The sequence below is a fragment of the Ictidomys tridecemlineatus genome, chromosome 2 (genome assembly GCF_052094955.1).
Source record: "Ictidomys tridecemlineatus isolate mIctTri1 chromosome 2, mIctTri1.hap1, whole genome shotgun sequence".
Taxonomy (NCBI): domain Eukaryota; kingdom Metazoa; phylum Chordata; class Mammalia; order Rodentia; family Sciuridae; genus Ictidomys; species Ictidomys tridecemlineatus.
This window is the reverse complement of record NC_135478.1, coordinates 139914419-139932170: the sequence shown is the minus strand read 5'-3', so window position 1 is coordinate 139932170 and position 17752 is coordinate 139914419. Positions and strand designations below refer to the sequence as shown.

Below are 17752 nucleotides of genomic sequence, written 5' to 3'. Positions count from 1 at the left end.
ACAAAGAAAACAACAACAACCAACAACAACAACAACAACAACAATCTTGATTTAGAGCATGATATATGATTCTATGTATACATTTATTATATATGTGTTTTAGTACAACAATGAATTACTTATTCCATTTATACTAGGTTCTAATAATTAGAAGTGGAAAAGTAGCAACTCAAGGGATAGATGTGGCTCACAAGATAATTTTCATTGGTTTGGACAGCCTATATTTGTTTAATTGAACTAGATGTCAACACTATGGTTCAAGAGTTGTGGATTACTGTAAAGTAGTTTAAAAAGCTGGAAAACTTCATATAAAATTCAGGTCTCTACCCTTTTTTTTGAAAACCCTGAATATAAAATAACACTGAATCCAAACTGTGGCTCAAGTTAAATAACCATTGTCTGACTTCCAATGTGCTACTATGTGCAGCCAGTCCCTTACTTACAATCATTTATGATCCCTGCACAGATCCTATAGGATCTGAGTTCATGACCCTAATCTACCATGACTATATAAAAAGTTTGCTCACTAGGAAGACAAAAATCAGAATTTATTTTCTAACATAACAGAGTTGGTCCATCTAGGTATTTACTTTGAATGTCTGAATTTTATAAATGAAATGCATTACTATGTCACAGAATGTTGTTATGTTGTTTTGGTACAGAAAAAAGAAGCTGAGAATCAAAGTCCATCCCTTTTGATTTTCAATATTCCTGAGATTTTCCAATAACTCTTCCAAGTTATCCTCAATAGCACAGAACAATTAACTTCCATTTGCTTTAAGTAATAAAGAAAAAGTTAGGAGACTATAATTACACAAGAAGAACAGTTATTTTACTAACAGAGAATACATTAATATCAAATAATACCATAACTCTTAAATAATATGGTTATAATAAAAATGGGTTTTTTTAATTAAACGATAAGAAAACGAATAACCCAATCAACAAATGGGCCAAGGACCTGAACAGACACTTCTCAGAGGAGGACATACAATCAATTAATAAGTACATGAAAAAATGCTCACCGTCTCTAGCAGTCAGAGAAATGCAAATCAAAACCACCCTAAGATACCATCTCACTCCAGTAAGATTGGCAGCCATTATGAAGTCAAACAACAAGTGCTGGTGAGGATGTGGGGAAAAGGGTACACTTGTACATTGCTGGTGGGACTGCAAATTGGTGCAGCCAATTTGGAAAGCAGTATGGAGATTTCTTAGAAAGCTGGGAATGGAACCACCATTTGACCCAGCTATTCCCCTTCTCGGTCTATTCCCTAAAGACCTAAAAAGAGCATGTTACAGGGACACTGCTACATCAATGTTCATAGCAGCACAATTCACAATAGCAAGACTGTGGAACCAACCTGGATGCCCTTCAATAGACGAATGGATAAAAAAAAATGTGGCATTTATACACAATGGAGTACTACTCTGCATTAAAAAAATGACAAAATCATAGAATTTGCAGGGAAATGGATAGCATTAGAACAGATTATGCTAAGTGAAGCTAGCCAATCCCTAAAAAACAAATGCCAAATGTTTTCTTTGATATAAGGAGAGTAACTAAGAACAGAGTTGGGAGGAAGAGCATGAGAAGAAGATTAACATTAAACAGGAGAGGTGGGAGGGAAAAGGAAAGAGAAGGGAAATTGCATGGAAATGGAAGGAGACCCTCATGGTTATACAAAATTACATACAAGAGGAAGTGAGGGGAAATGGGGAAAAAAACAAGGGGGAAAAATGAATTACAGTAGATGGGGTAGAGAGAGAAGATGGGAGGGGAGGGGATGGGGGATAGTAGAGGATAGGAAAGGCAGTAGAATACAACAGACACTAGTATAGCAATATGTAAAACAGTGGATGTGTAACTGATGTGATGCTGCAATCTGTATAGGGGTAAAAATGAGAGTTCATAACCCACTTGAATCAAAGTGTGAAATATGATATGTCAAGAACTATGCAATGTTTTGAACAACCAACAATAAAAATTAAAGGAAAAAAATGGGTTTTTTTGAGAAACACCAAGCACATTTAAAAATAAAGTGTTCCTGGAGTTTTCTTTCTCAACTCTCACTGAAACTACATGGTTTCATTCATGGACACATTTTTTTAGATATGTTACTCTTAGCATTCTACTATTAGAAAGATGGTATGTTTGTATTCAGTAAAATTATGACTGACAAGGTTGGGAGCCCTGCTTGCTCTGAGGTACACAGTGCTCTTGCTTTTCCTATAACTGCTCTTCCCTCTCTGAAGATGCTTTATCTATCTTTCCCCTTCAGATATCAGGTCTTTTGGAATAATGGTAACCTGTAAACTCCTGAGAACTAGCTATTCATGAAACAGCTGCTTTTTGTTGGCAATACTGTAGTATTAAGTTTCTGTTTCATTGAAGGAGAATAGATTGCCAGAGTCATGGGAGGATGCTCCTTGTTTATTCTTAAAGTATCCATTTTACTTGAGGTTACTATTGCTGCCAGCAGGTAGATAAGCAGGATTCAACAGACTCCACCTAGACTGATCTACAGTTCTTTAGCCCATGCTAGCTGCCCTGTATCACCTCCAGGGTCTCAATGCCTCCTGTAGGGCCAACTGTCCAGTACGGGCAAAAAGCTGAGTCCTAAAACTCCTTGACAATGCTAAGACCAAATGGGGATGGCAAAACCCGAATACTACCTTGGCTCCTCTCTGGTAGGCTACTGCTCTGCCTATTTGTACACTGAAGAGGACCACAATCATCTTCCAACAATAGACCCATTGCCTTATAGGAATCCAGATTATGAAACTCAAAAGAGACTATTAGCTGACGTTTGGCAAGGACATTTCTGAGTCCTGGAGACCAGCCTGAAGCTGCTGCTTTAGCTTCACAGCTGGGTATGGGAAGGATGATGTCATAATCAATCAGATCCTGATATAGCAATTTAAGCATGTTTTTCTAGAGGCCTTGTTCAACAAATTTCTTTTATTTGATTGAAGTGGTTTCAAAAGTAGATCTGGCATTTGTTGAGAGCATTTCCTTAAAGGGGCATTTGAGGTACAAGCCAGGAAGGACCACTGGTACTACTTTGAAGTCTCATGCAATTCAAATACAGGTTTAATCTCCTGCAACTGCAATCAGGTTAAAATAGACTGTAAAGTCACAGGTCAAGTAGTGTCAATTCTTAATTTGTGAGGCTGCTGATATTTCCAAATTGCCTTGCAGGGAAATGAAAAGCATTCATTTTGATCTAATGGTGGTAAATCTCTTTCCCTTCAAGAACCATCCGTGGGCTGTATGTGGACTACATCAGCATGGTAGCCAGTGAGGGGTAGATCTGGCATTGGAAACTTCCCTTGGCAGTCCCACCAGGATGGATCTCCCAAATGCAAGTGAACTCCTCCTCAGCTCTGCTAAGAGGTCTCACACAGCACCAGAGATGGGCAGACCTGCTGCAGTCACACAGCCTCTCAAGAGATGGATGTAACCTGCCAAGATGCCAATCAATCTGCTGACTGCCAGACACCATGAAGCAGTACTCCACCCCTGAAACCTTATTCCTGCTTTTAATGAACCCCCTTAAATAAACTACAGGAACCATTTTCTAATTGTCCAGCTCCAACTCAAACAGCTGTGTGGGCTGGGCCTATCAGGTGCTCCAGGCTCCCTTTAAAACTATTTTTTCTGACTCGTGTCTTTTGTTCTTCACTATTTCTGACTCATCTTCTCCTCCGGTAGATTACATCCTCCACAGGCAGGAAGAAAGACCCCTTAGGGAGGCACTGGCTGCCTCCCTATACTTTTCAGATGAGCAGGGCTGGGTCTACCAGACTCCAAATTGGTAAATAAATCTTGGCCCATTTCTTTCCGCACTTAAGGAGAAGAATTAAATAGCATTTTTGTAATTATAAATTTTAAATTCACAAAAACTCCATTTAATCAATTATAATTTACACACACACACACACACACACAAAATCATAAATAAATGACTACCAAAAATAGGAGTAAATAGCAAAACATTTTATTAGTATTTATTAGTATGTTAAATGCTATATATGCCTAAGCATTATCTCGTTTAACCATCAAAATAACCTCTTTAAGCAATGTCTTTATTCTATCTCATTCATTAGAAAAGTAGTAGAACCTAAACGTATAATTGCTATGTTAATACTGCCCTTGCCCATCCCAAAACAGTACACATTAAAAAAAAAATAATGAATGCCAATGGAAAAATACATAAGCAGAAAAGATTTCTTCTAACACAGAAAGAAAAACTGCCTGCTTAAAATTATTTTAATCCTAAAATAAGCTTCAAATAATAGCTTCAAAGACTGGAGGTATAGCTCGGTGGCGGAGTACTTGCCTTGCTCTGGGTTCAATCCCCAGTACCCTTTAAAAAAAAAAAAAAAAAAAAAAGCAAAACCCAAAAGATAATGGCTTCAAAAGACTGGGCAGCTTTCATGTTGTTTACAATAAAAAGAAAAAAAAAAAAAACTGCTGACCAGAAGACCAAAGACTACAATGTTGTCAGCAAAAAACCAAAAATAGGGCAGGCACCACATGGAAATGGAATGATGCAGGTTCACCTATTCTAGAAACAGATTTTGCCTTTATGATCTCAAAACTATGCCCTGCAGGTAAACATCAGCCAATTTCTCCTCAAATACTTCAGTGAAATTTTGAAGTTTATTACAGCTCTTTTAAAACACAATGTTATGCACTAAGGTCTAAATTGAACGATTTAGAAAATATTATTCTTATCATTCATGTTATGATTTGCCAATCTTGAAGTTAATTTTTAAAATCCTATTATTTTCTTCTTTAAATGAGTGCTTAAATATTTATTAGAAGATGATTATTAATTTTAGTGAAGCTTTAATTAGTTTAGTGAAGCATTTTTCATAGGGAATAATCAAGTTAGGGTCTCCAAAACTGCCTACAAGAACCTAAACAAATAGGGAATGAACTAGCTTAGCAGAACCAGAGATTTCATAATCCACCTGAGACATTAAAAAATTAACTAGAAACCAAAAACATGATGTGGGCTACCCAACACTTCTGTGTGGGCTGGATAATGGGTCATAATTTTGAAACTCCTAAACGAAAGCCTGGAACTATAATCTGAAGTTTTTTTCCAAATACAGTTGATTCCTGTTACAAAGAGTCTACATAATAGATTGTTTATAGATTTAAATTAGTACAAATTTGCTCACATATTGGCAATACCACTTACCTGGAGATTTGTCACATATCAAAATGTCCTGGGTAGAAGTTAATTATAACATATAAGTATGGCTTTTTTTACTTATAAATGACTTGTTTTACTTATAAAACGATACATAAGTGTTTTAACTACATAAAAATGAAATACTACTACTGAACTGGCATTTTACCTGCTTAAGAAATCGGTTAGATGCGTTGCTGTGTTTGGCTAACACACTTGGCAGAGCAGGATTAGCATACTCAAACTGTGGATTGTAGGTATAGTCAGACTTGAAGAATCTCAGTTTCTCTTTCTCTAAGTTGGTAGGCTTTATAGCAGTCAATATGCAAAATTTTTTTCCAGAAAACTCATCTGCTTTTTCAAAGCTTCTACAGAACTGAGGCTGCTGCTTTGGCTTTGGAAGAGCGGAGAAATGGCGTCGCTTGACCTTGCTTTTTGGTTTAGGTGGCAGTATTAGGCTGTTCCCTGTAACAGAGATATCATGTGTAAACTTTACAGGACTTGACACTGACTTAGTGACAAAAATAGTAGGCTGCCTCTCCAGGCAGTACCAAGTACCAGTGCTTGCCACAGGCACTGGGGTTTTCGTCCTGCAAGGATCTTTACTATGAGGGGAGCTAGGAGATTTGCTGGGTTTTCTACATCTTTTGGAGTAGGTGGACGAAGACTGTTTTTGTAAATGATGCTTTCTCTCCTCCTTGCTTTGTAGTAGGACATTGTAACTACTGGTTCCAGTTGTGAAAATGTCCTTTAGTATTCCAGCAGGTAAATGTGAAAGGCTTCTTTTGCTGTCAATGATCAATGAATCTTCTGCATTTAGAATAGACTTCTTAGCGAGTTCTTGCTCAGGCCAGTGAAGCTTTTCTGTGTTAATAAACAAAACCAAAAAAGAAATAACAAAGATGCTAGATGAAGCAAATTGCTTATTATACAAAAAGTCTTCTGAAAGTTCTGTAAACCTTATGTTTTACAACAATCTTTAGAAAAGATATTTTAAATAATAAGAATATATATTATAAACACTGTCTCTTCTCTTCCCTTAGTGTATATATGTTAAATTATCTATAAAAATCCTCAGTTTCAAACCATTGAGATGACCAAGGTCAAATATAGCTGTGAGATAACACACATAAATCTGCATTCTCTACCAAAGAATGTGAATTTTTTGAAAGGATGTAGTATTATTAATATCAAAGTAGACTCCAAGGTGCTTTCAAAGTTAATTTAGCCTTGAAATTTGGAACTATATATAAAAGTAGCCATCTACAGATGGACAACATGCCTTATTTACCTTGAAAAAAATAAGATTAAAGGGATGATACGTCTATGTTCAAGCATGTTTTAATAATGTTCAACATTAATAATTGGTTAATTTTCTTAATAATTCTAAACTGTAGCTTAAGGTTTTTTAGCAAATTTAAAAAACAATTACTATTCAAAGGGTTTCAGTGTATTCAGTTGCAAATTAACTTAAAGGGGGCAGCTTTGTCTTTAAATCTCACAAGCACTTTAAATAGATAAGGATTATTTATATACACTGATGCTCATGCACTGATTTAAAACTGTGTTTATGTGTATTCTTTCATTCAACAAATTTATAAAACTCTACTAACTGGCACATGGTGTAGGGCACCCCCTATCTCCATAGAAAAGTCTTAACTGGGCTTCTCCAGAAATCTTCACCATGGCTGATTTTAGGACGGTCGGCAAAAGAGTCTCTACAAAAGAGTTCAATGTAGATAAACTTCCAATTTTCGTGTTGCGGTGTTTTACTTGGCCACTGGCCGGGAAGAAATCCGCACTCCAGGTGCTGGACACCCCCTTACTAGTTTTTCACAAACATGTGTCCATTATAGTAGTTTGTAGAAATATGTAACCAAGTCCTCAGGCCCTGATTTGGGGCTTCACAGAGATGTCTACATTTCTAACATAAGAAAAGTTACCAATTGGGCTTCATGGTAACAGCTGGCAGGGGGAGGAAAGAAAGGGGAGAAGGTGGTCTTCCCTTCTCAGGTGCTGTCCTTGAAGGGTTAACTTGCCCAGAACACTGAAAGAAAAAAACTGCTTTTAAGTTAACTTCTGCAGACTGTGAATTTCTCAGCCCCTCCCCTTACATGCTGGGTATAAAATCTGAAACTACCTGAACTTGGAGTTCAGGGGATTGATTAATTACAGCAAAAGCTGTGCCCTCTGAACCTGGCTGCAGCCAAATAAAACTGTTTCCTGCTGTCCTCGGTGCCTTGCTTTGTCTGTCTCTACAATAATGGTTCTGGATAACTGGCATGTCCATATAAATACATTGTTCCTGCCTACATGTGAGGCAAGTTCTCTACTACTGAAATATATCCTCAGTCCTTCCAGTCATCTTCTAATCTCTGAACACAAAGCACTCCTATAAAGTTTTGATTAATAATACAATGTAGTACATGATTAAAGGTGGGAAACAAGAGATAGCAACAATAATCCAGAATTCAAGAAGTGAAGAGAGCAATGTGAAAATAACCAGATTACATTCATGTAGGAACCACGTAGGAACCTAATCTGATTCTTTTAGTCAGCTTTTTCACTGCTGTGACTAAAAGACCCGAAAAGAGCAATTTTTTAAAAAATATTTATTTTTTAGTTGTAGTTGCACACAATACCTTTATTTATATGTGGTGCTGAGGATAAACCCAGAGCCTCGAACATGCTAGGCAAGCGTTTTACCACTGTGCCACAACCCCAGCCCACTGACAAGAGCAATTTTAAGGGGAGAAAGTGTATTTGGAGGCTCATGGTTTCAGAGGTCTCAGTCCATAGACAACAGCTCCATTCCTCTGGGCTCAAAGGAAGGCTGAACATCATGGTGGAAGAGTATGGTAGATGGAAGCGGCTTACATGATGATCAGAATTCCACTTGCCAGATACAAAATATATATCCCAAAGGCAAAGGCAAAGGCAAAAGCATGCCCCAATGCCCACCTCCTTCAGCCATACTCTACCCACCTTCAGTTACCACTCATTCAGTTAATCCCTATCGGGGGCTCAATTCACTAACTGGGTTAAGACTCTCATAACCCAATCATTTCACCTCTGAACATTCCTACATTGTCTCACTCATGAGCTTTTTGGGCACACCTCACTCCAAACCATAACAGATTTGAAGGACTTTCAGACTCACTCTTAAACCCAGCTCATCTGAAGAAGACTCCTTTGTTCAAGTCCTGTTAATAAGTTAAGTCCTGTTTATAAATACCCTTATAAATATAAATGATTATATGACCCTAAGCATGCCATTCTCCAACATTCTGGATATAGAGGCAGATATTTATTGTTCTGGAACTATTCTATTTCTATGAGAAGAGCATTGCAAAAGTAGAAAGGTAGCAAGAAAGATCCTAATCCACTGGTTCTCAACTCAGGGTTACTCTCTATTAGGGAACATGTGGCAATGCCTAGAGACATTCTGGTTGTCATCCTGGGGAGGGGCTACTGGCATCTTATGGATAGGGTCATATTAAAGGTGGATTGTGCAACAAGGTCAATCAAAAAATGTTAAAAGATTATATCTGCCAAACAAAACCAAAAACAGGACAAATAAAAATTTCACCACAAGACGGGAGATCCCAGTTTATTAGCAATTTCAGACTTAAGTATTGCTAACTGATAGTCAAAACTGGCAAGGCAAATAAGCTAAGGAACATCAGGACACAGGCTGTAGCCCAAATGCCCCAGAACAATGTCAGTTTCCCTAAAAGGGCACCACAAGTTTAGGAAACAAGAGATGATAATGAAAGGGATGGATACTGAAATGGACACCAAAAGAGAATGATGAGAACTCAGATAAGAATAAAGGTTATCAGAAGTCTAGAGAGGTAGGGTAAGAATGTGGAGCAGCCAAAAAAATGAAAGGGAGGTAGTCAGGTTCTTTTCTTATCATCTCCATAATGAAATTAAAACCAATAAATAAAATTACTCTGAGGAAATTCTATTCTGATGGTTCATTATTGATGTTGTGCTGATTTTTAAAAATAATTCACTATTAAAATTGTTTGGGGCTAGGGTTGTGGCTCAGTAGTAGAGCACTTGCCTCGCACGTGCAAGGCCCTAGGTTTGATCCTCAGTACCACATAAAAATAAATAAAATAAAAAGGTATTTTAAAAAAAAGAAAATTGTTTATTTGGTTCTGAAGACTTGGAAGCTTTATGACCAAAGACCTGATCTCATTGCGTACTTCTGTTTTGTCTTAAAGTATCAGTAACCTCCAAATTCATAATTTTGTTCCACTTCAAGTAATCTTCATGTTTAAAATTTAAAAAAAAAAAAAATAAGTACTAAACTACCTGCCAAAACCCTGGAGGAAGGATGAGAGGGTGGTAGAGGGGTGCCTGACAGAACCACTCTCCCTAGGAATTGTGGCATTTCAGTTCACTTGCTAATGATCTACTGAGAGGCTTAGCATCCATTCTTTGGAAGCCCCATCTGCTCCTGAGTAGTTTGAGCGCCAGCATGAATTTATTTAACAAATGCCAATCCTGCCAAATGTTGGATATTCCATGAAGTTCATAAAAGTGGGACACATGGTCCTTCATGTAACTCATACAAGACAGATATAATTTCTCAAAGGCACACTAATTGTTTTTCATTTGTATTATTATCTAAAATACTGTTTTTATAATTTTAAATAGTACTTTTTATTTTGTGAAAAAAGACTTCTGAACATGCATAAAAAGATAATAAAAAGGCTTATTAAAATTTCTGGTTGTATACAAATTTATTAAGGAACTCCTTTTTCCTGAGAAAACTTTTTAAAGCATTAAGCAGAATTCTTTGGAGGAAGTACAACTCATTTTCCCCCCAAAAGTAATAAGATAATTAAAAATCATAATATCTCATAATAAAGGTTGACATTATATACTTTAACACAGAGAGCCATCAGCAATCTGTTTCATTAAAATCTTGGAGTGAATTATTTCTGATCAAAGAAAATCATTTATCCCAACTTGGTTTCCCACACTAAAAAAAAAAGGGTAAATAATATTACTTTAAATTAATACTCAGTATTTTATATCCAGAAGTAAGTGGATCCTGAAATTACCAACACAACAAAAGCTTAATATGTATCTAGAACAGGAGAAAAGGATACCAGAATTCCTGGCTTCCATTCCCAGCTATTTCAATGACCTATTTGTAATATTAGCCTATTCATTAAGCCCATCAGTGCCTCCTGTTCCTCATTTAGAAGAATAAGGGAGAAGGGGAACACTGCTCACTAAACTTTGTGTTTTACAACTCCAAATAGCTGAGGTTTCACAGTGATTATGAACTCCCTGTCTAAAAAGGTAGACCCAAAGCCCTCTGGAAAAACACTAGTAAACAAATTCTGGCCTGTAAAAACAATTTCTTTCAACCATGGCCTTGCACATGCTAAGCAGGCACTTCACCACTGAGCTACACACTCAACCTTAAAAGGCAATTTCATATGGTTCACTAATACTTAATGAAACCTGAGAACCTGGAATAAATTTTACACCATAAAACAATAGTTAATTTGATCACAAACAGAAGGGCTAAACAAAACTAAATAATCCCTGAATAAGATAAAACCCTAATTATATCAAGTATTTCTTCCTTTCTTTTTTTTAGTTGTAGATGGACACAATACTTTTATTTATTTTCATGTGCTGCTAAGGATCGAACCCAGTGCCCCACACTTTCGAGGCCAGCGCTCCACCACTGAGCCACATTCCCAGCCCCTAATTTTATCAAGTATTTCATCACTTAAATTCAAATAATCTATTAACTATTAAAGTAGATGCTAAGGATGGAGGTGCATGCCTATAATCCCAGCAAGTCTGGAGGCTAAAGCAGGAGGATCACAACTTCAAAGCCAGTCTCAGCAATTTAACAAGACCCGGTCTCAAAAAACAAAAAGGGATGAAATGTGGCTCAATGGTTAAGTGTCCCTAGGATCAACCCCCAGTATCAAAACAACAACAACAAAAACCCCAAAAAAACCCAAAAATAGTAGAAAGAATGAATAACTTGTGATACATGCATACAACAGAATATTACATAGTAATGAAACGTGTTGTTGCAAGCAAGCAGCAAAGTGGGTGAATCTCAGATAATATTGGATAAAGATAGCCATGCCAATGTACAATTTCATTTATATGTAGTTTAGAAACAGCAGAACTAACTTGTGATATTAGAAGTCAGAATAGTGGTTACTTTTTGAGGGTGGGGTACTAGGAAGAGGTACGGAGGAGCCTACTGGGTGCTGGAAAGGTTCTATATCTTGTTCTGGGCAATGGTTACACATCTACAAATTCATTAGACTGCACATTTAAAACTTGTGAAATTTAGTATATATAAATTACACCTTTTTTTTGTGTGTGTGTGTGCGCTGGGGATCAAACCAAGGGCCTCTGGCATGCAAGGCAAGTTCTCTACTAAGCTACATCCCCAGCTCTATACGTTTTTTAAAACGTATTTTAAAAATCAGTACCTTTAAAAACATAGTTATTGTTCAACTTGCCTATATTATAGCGGATAATCTATTGACTTTAATACCTCTATAATTCAATAGCACCCAGTCAGCTACTAAGGAAAAATAGAAGAAATACACTGCTAATATCACTCAGGAATTCAGAAACTTTACTGTATCTCAGATTCCTAAAAATTCCACAGAAGCAGCACTTCAGTGTTATTCTATTAGTAACAATCTTAGAATGTGACACTGTTGTTTTGGAGTCAAAAATTATAGTGTTATGTATTTACAGCTAGAAATATTGTAAATACTATAAATACAGTATTTCATACCTTGATGATGAGGTTAAGAACAAGCATTGTACATCCTCTGTGCTAGAAGCAAATTCTCCCATGACTTTCTATCTGGGATGAAGATAAAACTCCTATGGTCTATGAGGCTACTAGATCCCTCTGCAGTCTCATCTCACATAACATCCCTCCTTAATCTCTACATTCCAGCCCCCTCTCACATTGTCAATCTCTCATCTTACCATCCTCTCTATAGATACAGTAGCTCTTTAGTTTAAATAGCACTTGGTCATGAAGTCTTTGACTTCTTCATTTCAGATTTTCATAGCACCTTTTATCTCTCCCTTGAAGTAATCGCCATGGCTGCATTTTCTCATTTGTTGCGTGAGGGCCTCCCCCAACAATAAAATTGTAAACTCTTATTACAGCATACATTTGTGTTTGTTTTTGCTTACTCATTACCCTGTTTATAAAAAAGTGGCCAGAGAGGTAGCCTAGGGGAAGAGAACATTTAAGAGGAAAGAAAAGGTAGAAAATTTGGTTGCCTGAAAATGGAAGAATTAAAAAAATCATTCCAGAAAGGTATAAGAAAGGGAAACAATTGGTGAGGGTAGAGACTACTATAGAACAAAAAGAAGATACATGCCTAGGTGTATTCACCCTGTATGGTTAAACACTGGCTTCAGAAGCCCTCTATCACAAGGTACAGTAGCACATACCTATGATCCCAGAGATTCGGGAGGCTAAGGCAGGAGTATTGCAAGTTCAAAGCCAGCTTCAGCAATTTAGTGAGATCCTAAGCAACTTAGTAACACCCCGTCTCAAAATCAAAATAAAAAGGACTGGGGATGTAGCTCAGTAGCAAAGTATCCCTGGGCTCAATCCCCTACACCAATAGAGAAAATTTTATCTCCAGTATTTTTAAACAATCACCTTTGTTACAAAAGGGCTTCATTTCCAGATGACTCATCAATCACTTGTCATATTACACAAAATAAGGTCAGTTGAATATTACAAATTCATATAATCTTGTATTATATGGCTTTTGACAGCATTTTGTTACTCAATGAGTGTGCTATATATCTCCTTTTTTATTTTTATTTGTTTTGGGTTTTGTTCAAAATCAAATGTGCTAGGATCAAACCCAGTGCCTCAAGCATATGTTCTACCACTAGCTTCATTTCCAGCCCTTCTCTTCCAATATTTAAGTATATATTTATTGAAAACAATAAATATATACTTAAGTATATATTTATATATATACCTAACATATATATATATACTTAATATATATATATATACACTTATATAGTTTATATATATACTTATATAGTTTTCCAAGCAAATATTGTAATTTACATATTTGCTGGTGATACTCAATACCTTGAGTAAATTAACAAATAATATAACACTGATGATAAAATAAGATTCTAACGCTGGATTTTGTAGCTTAAACCAGTGTAGTCATTGTAACAGTGCTGATTTTCCTAGTGGTTCAGAATATGGTCTTTGGAATGAAGTTTGTCTGGTTAAAATCTTGGCTCAGCTTATTAGGAGGGGCTATGACCTTGACAAAGTTACTTAATTTATTTGTGCTAGTAATACATACTTCAGAGTATTGGTGTGAGGACTTTAAAAAATACATGTTTTGGGGTTGGGGATATGGCTCAAGCGGTAGCGCGGTCGCCTGGCATGCGTGCGGCCTGGGTTCGATCCTCAGCACCACATACAAACAAAGATGTTGTGTCCCCCAATAACTAAAAATTAATATTAAAAATTCTCTCTCTCTCTCTCTCTCTTTAAAAAAAATACATGTTTAGTGTGAGAACAGTGCTGGATTATAGTAAAAAACCTTGGTTCACTATTATTATGGTTATTATATTCAATATTATCTTCAGCTCCTATAGAAATACTCCATGGAATAGTTAAGTGGGGAAATATTTGGACTCATTAAATTTGTATTTCCAAAGTGAATTTAATATTACTATAAAGTAATTAATTTTACATTTTAGAATCAACATTTTAGTGGTTTTGGTATAATAAATTCTCTTCATTAAAAGGATATGAGAAAGCAAAGAGACCCTTTCAGATTTGATTCCATCTTCAAATAGCATAAATAGTATATACATCTTATTTGTCTTATTCCTCTAGTTGCAGTTCCACCAAGATGTTATATTTAGATTATATTAAATCATGACTGTGTCAGAAGTGGATAAGACATTAAATAAAAGTAATTTCTAAAACACTAAATTGTTTCAGACCTAAAATATAAAACAACCAGTTTGTTCTACAGTTATTGCTATTTTAAAGCTGAATAAAGGAAATACATTTCCACCAGTATTCATAATCACAATAGATCAAGTTCTGATAACTAGAAGAACATGGACATCTGAGATATCAATGAGTAGCGAGGGACTAGGGAAGAGGAGGGCATTTTTTTTTTTTTTTTTAGCTAAAACATCTTTATGAAGTTTCTGACTGATTTTTTAAAATTAGGTTTTCCATTTCAATGAAATGCTGAATGCAGGACTCTAGAATCATTTTAGTCAAGTACTTTAGAGAAGAAATGCAGAAACTAGTTTGAAAAATGACTCGGTGTGTTAATTTGAAAGGGACTATAAATTTCAGGCTTGCACATTCTCAAATGGCCGTTTTAAGTTTTATTACACTATAGAAATTACCTGCCAAACTATCTATATCAGGGTATGAAACACACAAGAGTTGCTTTTTAAATTGTGCAGAGAATTAAGCTAACAGGGGTGGCTCTACAATATTATAAAGGATCTCTCCTTAAACTTCCAACTTCACTTACTGAAGTATCAGGAGATCCATTGTGCATTGCAGACCAGATTAGAATACCAATTTTCTAATAATAATAATTTTATTTTTCTATTAACAGCTTATTCTTGGGCTTTTAGGTTTTTTCCTTCTTTTTATTTAATAGTACCAGAGATTGAACCCAGAGGCTATTTACCACTAAGCAATATCCCCAGCCCTTTTTTAAAATCCTTTTTTTTTTTTTTTTTTGGTGGTGGTTGGAATTATAAGAGTGTGCCACTGTCTTTAATAATACTAACATTATTTTAATCATATTCTATCTATAATGATTGTTTATGCTTTGGAGAAAATGATTTTAATCAATGTAGTTTCTAATCCGAATAACTTTCATTGTGATAGAATCTATATTTTCCTCCAAGGCAGTAGTTCTCAATTTTACCCCTCAGGGAACATGTGGTAATATGTGGACACATTTTTGGTTGTTACAACTGTGGAGGAGAGAGAGAACAATCCTCTACAACAAAGAATTTTCTTGTCCAATGTCAATAGTGCTGAGGTTGAAAACCTTGCTCCACAACATAAACGGAGGATGTTTTTAAGTAACTTTCTACATAAAGCAAATCACATTAAAAAAATCTAATGCAAATTTCAGTAGCCTCATATCTTAGCTCCTGTAACTCTCTATGCTTCCTGTCAACATAACAATGATATAAATTGCAGCAATATCATGACTGCATCAAAATCAGCTCTGTATTTTATAACACTCAATATCAAATTAAGTAGTATAAAATTAAGATCATAAGTATTTTCACTGGAAAGGAATTTAGTTTTTCAACTAAAAAACTCACAGAAAAAGATGATTAGCTACTGCAATGTCTTAAAGTTAAAAATTCTGGCCTTATTTTGATACCAGTTTGGGGATTAGTATTTCTCTTTACTATGTAATTCATCATGAGACCTGTCTTGCTTGCAGAAATGTTTTCTTGCAGAATCAAATGCTAGTGAAATGACCTAAGAAATTATTTTAATGCTATGAAACTCGTTAAAATGGCTCATCTGTATAGCTATTTAAAAATAATTAATGGCAAGTAAACTTTTAGGCCTGGAACCTAAACACCCAAGCTTTTTGCTTATTAATAATATGGACTCAAAACGTACTCAGCGTTTAAAAATAAAAGCATACACAAAAAATAAACCCAGTATACTGAAATATACCGATGTATTCTTTTGCTTAGCTCTGATTTTTCTGAACATTCTAGAAAATTATAAAGCCTAATTATACATTAGTATGCTATGGAATAAGATTAAACAATACTTAGGTTGTACATCTGTAGGACTAGTAACTGGTCTATTACATTAGATTCCACAGTTTGTGCTTACTGATTATAAGTGACAAAAGGAAATGGGCCCGTTTTCTGGTTTCACTCCACTTGTGTAGCGCCAGCTCCTCCTGCACGCCCCGCGCCGTTCTGGGCGCGGGCTCCAGTCGCTGCACCGCGAGCCGAGCCCACATCCTACAGTTACCTCGCACTCGGACAGCCTGGACCCCAACAAGCGCCACACAGTGCCTCCGGTGCCTGGACGGGCAGTGGCCGACCGCGCCAGCACCCAGGGTTGGCGCTGCCCTGCACTCACCCGTCACGCGAATGGACTCCAGCATCGTCCCACCGAGGCCGGGGACCTCCACCGGTCCGGGCCTCAGGGGCGGAGGCGCGCAAGAGGTTGTTCTCAGCGATCAGGAGCGGGATAAGACTGTATGGGAAGACGAAAACGTGCGGACACAGGGCAGCGAGTAGCGCTACCTCCAACCGCAAGGACTCGAAGGTGCACTCGGCGGTTCTACAGTGGCAGCGGCTGTCGGAACCCGCCACCATGACGTCGCACCTCCCCCAGTTGCTAGGAAACGTTCCCCGCGGTCCGCGCGTACTGCGCTTCACCGAGCCTGCGCGCCGCTTGGGGCGCTGGTGAGATAGAGGCCAGGCTTTTCGGGAGCGAGAGAAAAGGGAACTACAACTCCCGGTGCGCACAGCGCAGGCCCGCGTCGCGAGAGGTGACGAGAGATGCTTGCGACCGGGTCTCTGGCCAATAGGATGCAAGCGTTTTGACGGATTGTTCCCCAAGGAAGTTCACAGTTCAAGGAAGCTTAACTCCATGATAACTCCTAGATAACGGTAGCTGATAATCAGCCCTGTGAATTGCAAATTCAATCTCCTCTGCCCTTCAAGTTAATTTACATGGCGTGAGAAAACTGAAACACCTGGTAAGAATGAAGATGCAAGAGGTTCAAAAACATCCAGTTCACAGTACTCCAGCATACTTGTCCTCAATACCAATTTTAACTTGTGATTGTGCAATTGATGGGACTGGATGTTACTCTTCAGATTATTACAATGGCCTTTCTTACCTACAGGGGATACTTTCCCAGACCCCCAGTGGTTGGTTACCTGAAACCATGGATAACACCAAACTCTATTTATACTGTTCTTTTCCTGTACACACACACACACACACACACACACACACACACAAAACATACATATGGGAGACAGTTTACAAATTGAGCACGTAAGAGATTAATATCAAGAACTAGTAATTTAATTGAACAATTAGATCAATGTAACAAAATTGCAAACATCACTATTTAAATAAATTAAATAAGGGTTACATGAACACAAGCACTGCAATACCAAGAAGGTGATCTGATAACCAAAACAGCTACCAATGGGTGGGTAGTGTATTTAGCATGGATATGCTGGATAAAGGAATGTTTCATGATTTAAAACATGAATTGATTTCTAGAATTTTCCATTTAATGTTTTCAGATTTCAGTAGACCACAGGAAACTCAAACTGTGGAAAGTAAAACAAGTGGATAAGAGGACTACTGCATTCATTTTAACTTTAAGGAATGTGAAAATTTAATCTTCTTTTCTTGTGGTACCAGGAATTGGACTTATTGGTGTTCTACAACTGAACTACATCTTCAGCCTTTTAAATTTTTATTTTGAGAC

General features: G+C 36.9%; 1 protein-coding gene across 4 annotated transcripts in view; it reads right to left on the bottom strand.

Annotated features, from left to right (window-relative positions):
- Positions 1 to 16694, bottom strand: part of Matcap2 (microtubule associated tyrosine carboxypeptidase 2) — a 48203-nt gene extending 31509 nt beyond the window's left edge. Inside the window, exons 1-3 of one of the 4 annotated variants that reach the window (XM_078039853.1) lie at positions 16378 to 16689; positions 5763 to 6068; positions 5374 to 5669 (exon numbers count right to left, since the gene is read on the bottom strand). In XM_078039853.1, coding sequence (XP_077895979.1) covers positions 5374 to 5669; positions 5763 to 6068; positions 16378 to 16402 — 627 coding nt within the window. In that variant the 5' untranslated portion in view covers positions 16403 to 16689. Of the gene's footprint in view, positions 1 to 5373; positions 6069 to 16377 lie in introns of all 4 variants that reach the window. The other 3 variants (XM_078039852.1, XM_078039854.1, XM_078039855.1) reach the window with 3 other exon arrangements.
- Between the last annotated feature and the right edge of the window lie 1058 nt (positions 16695 to 17752).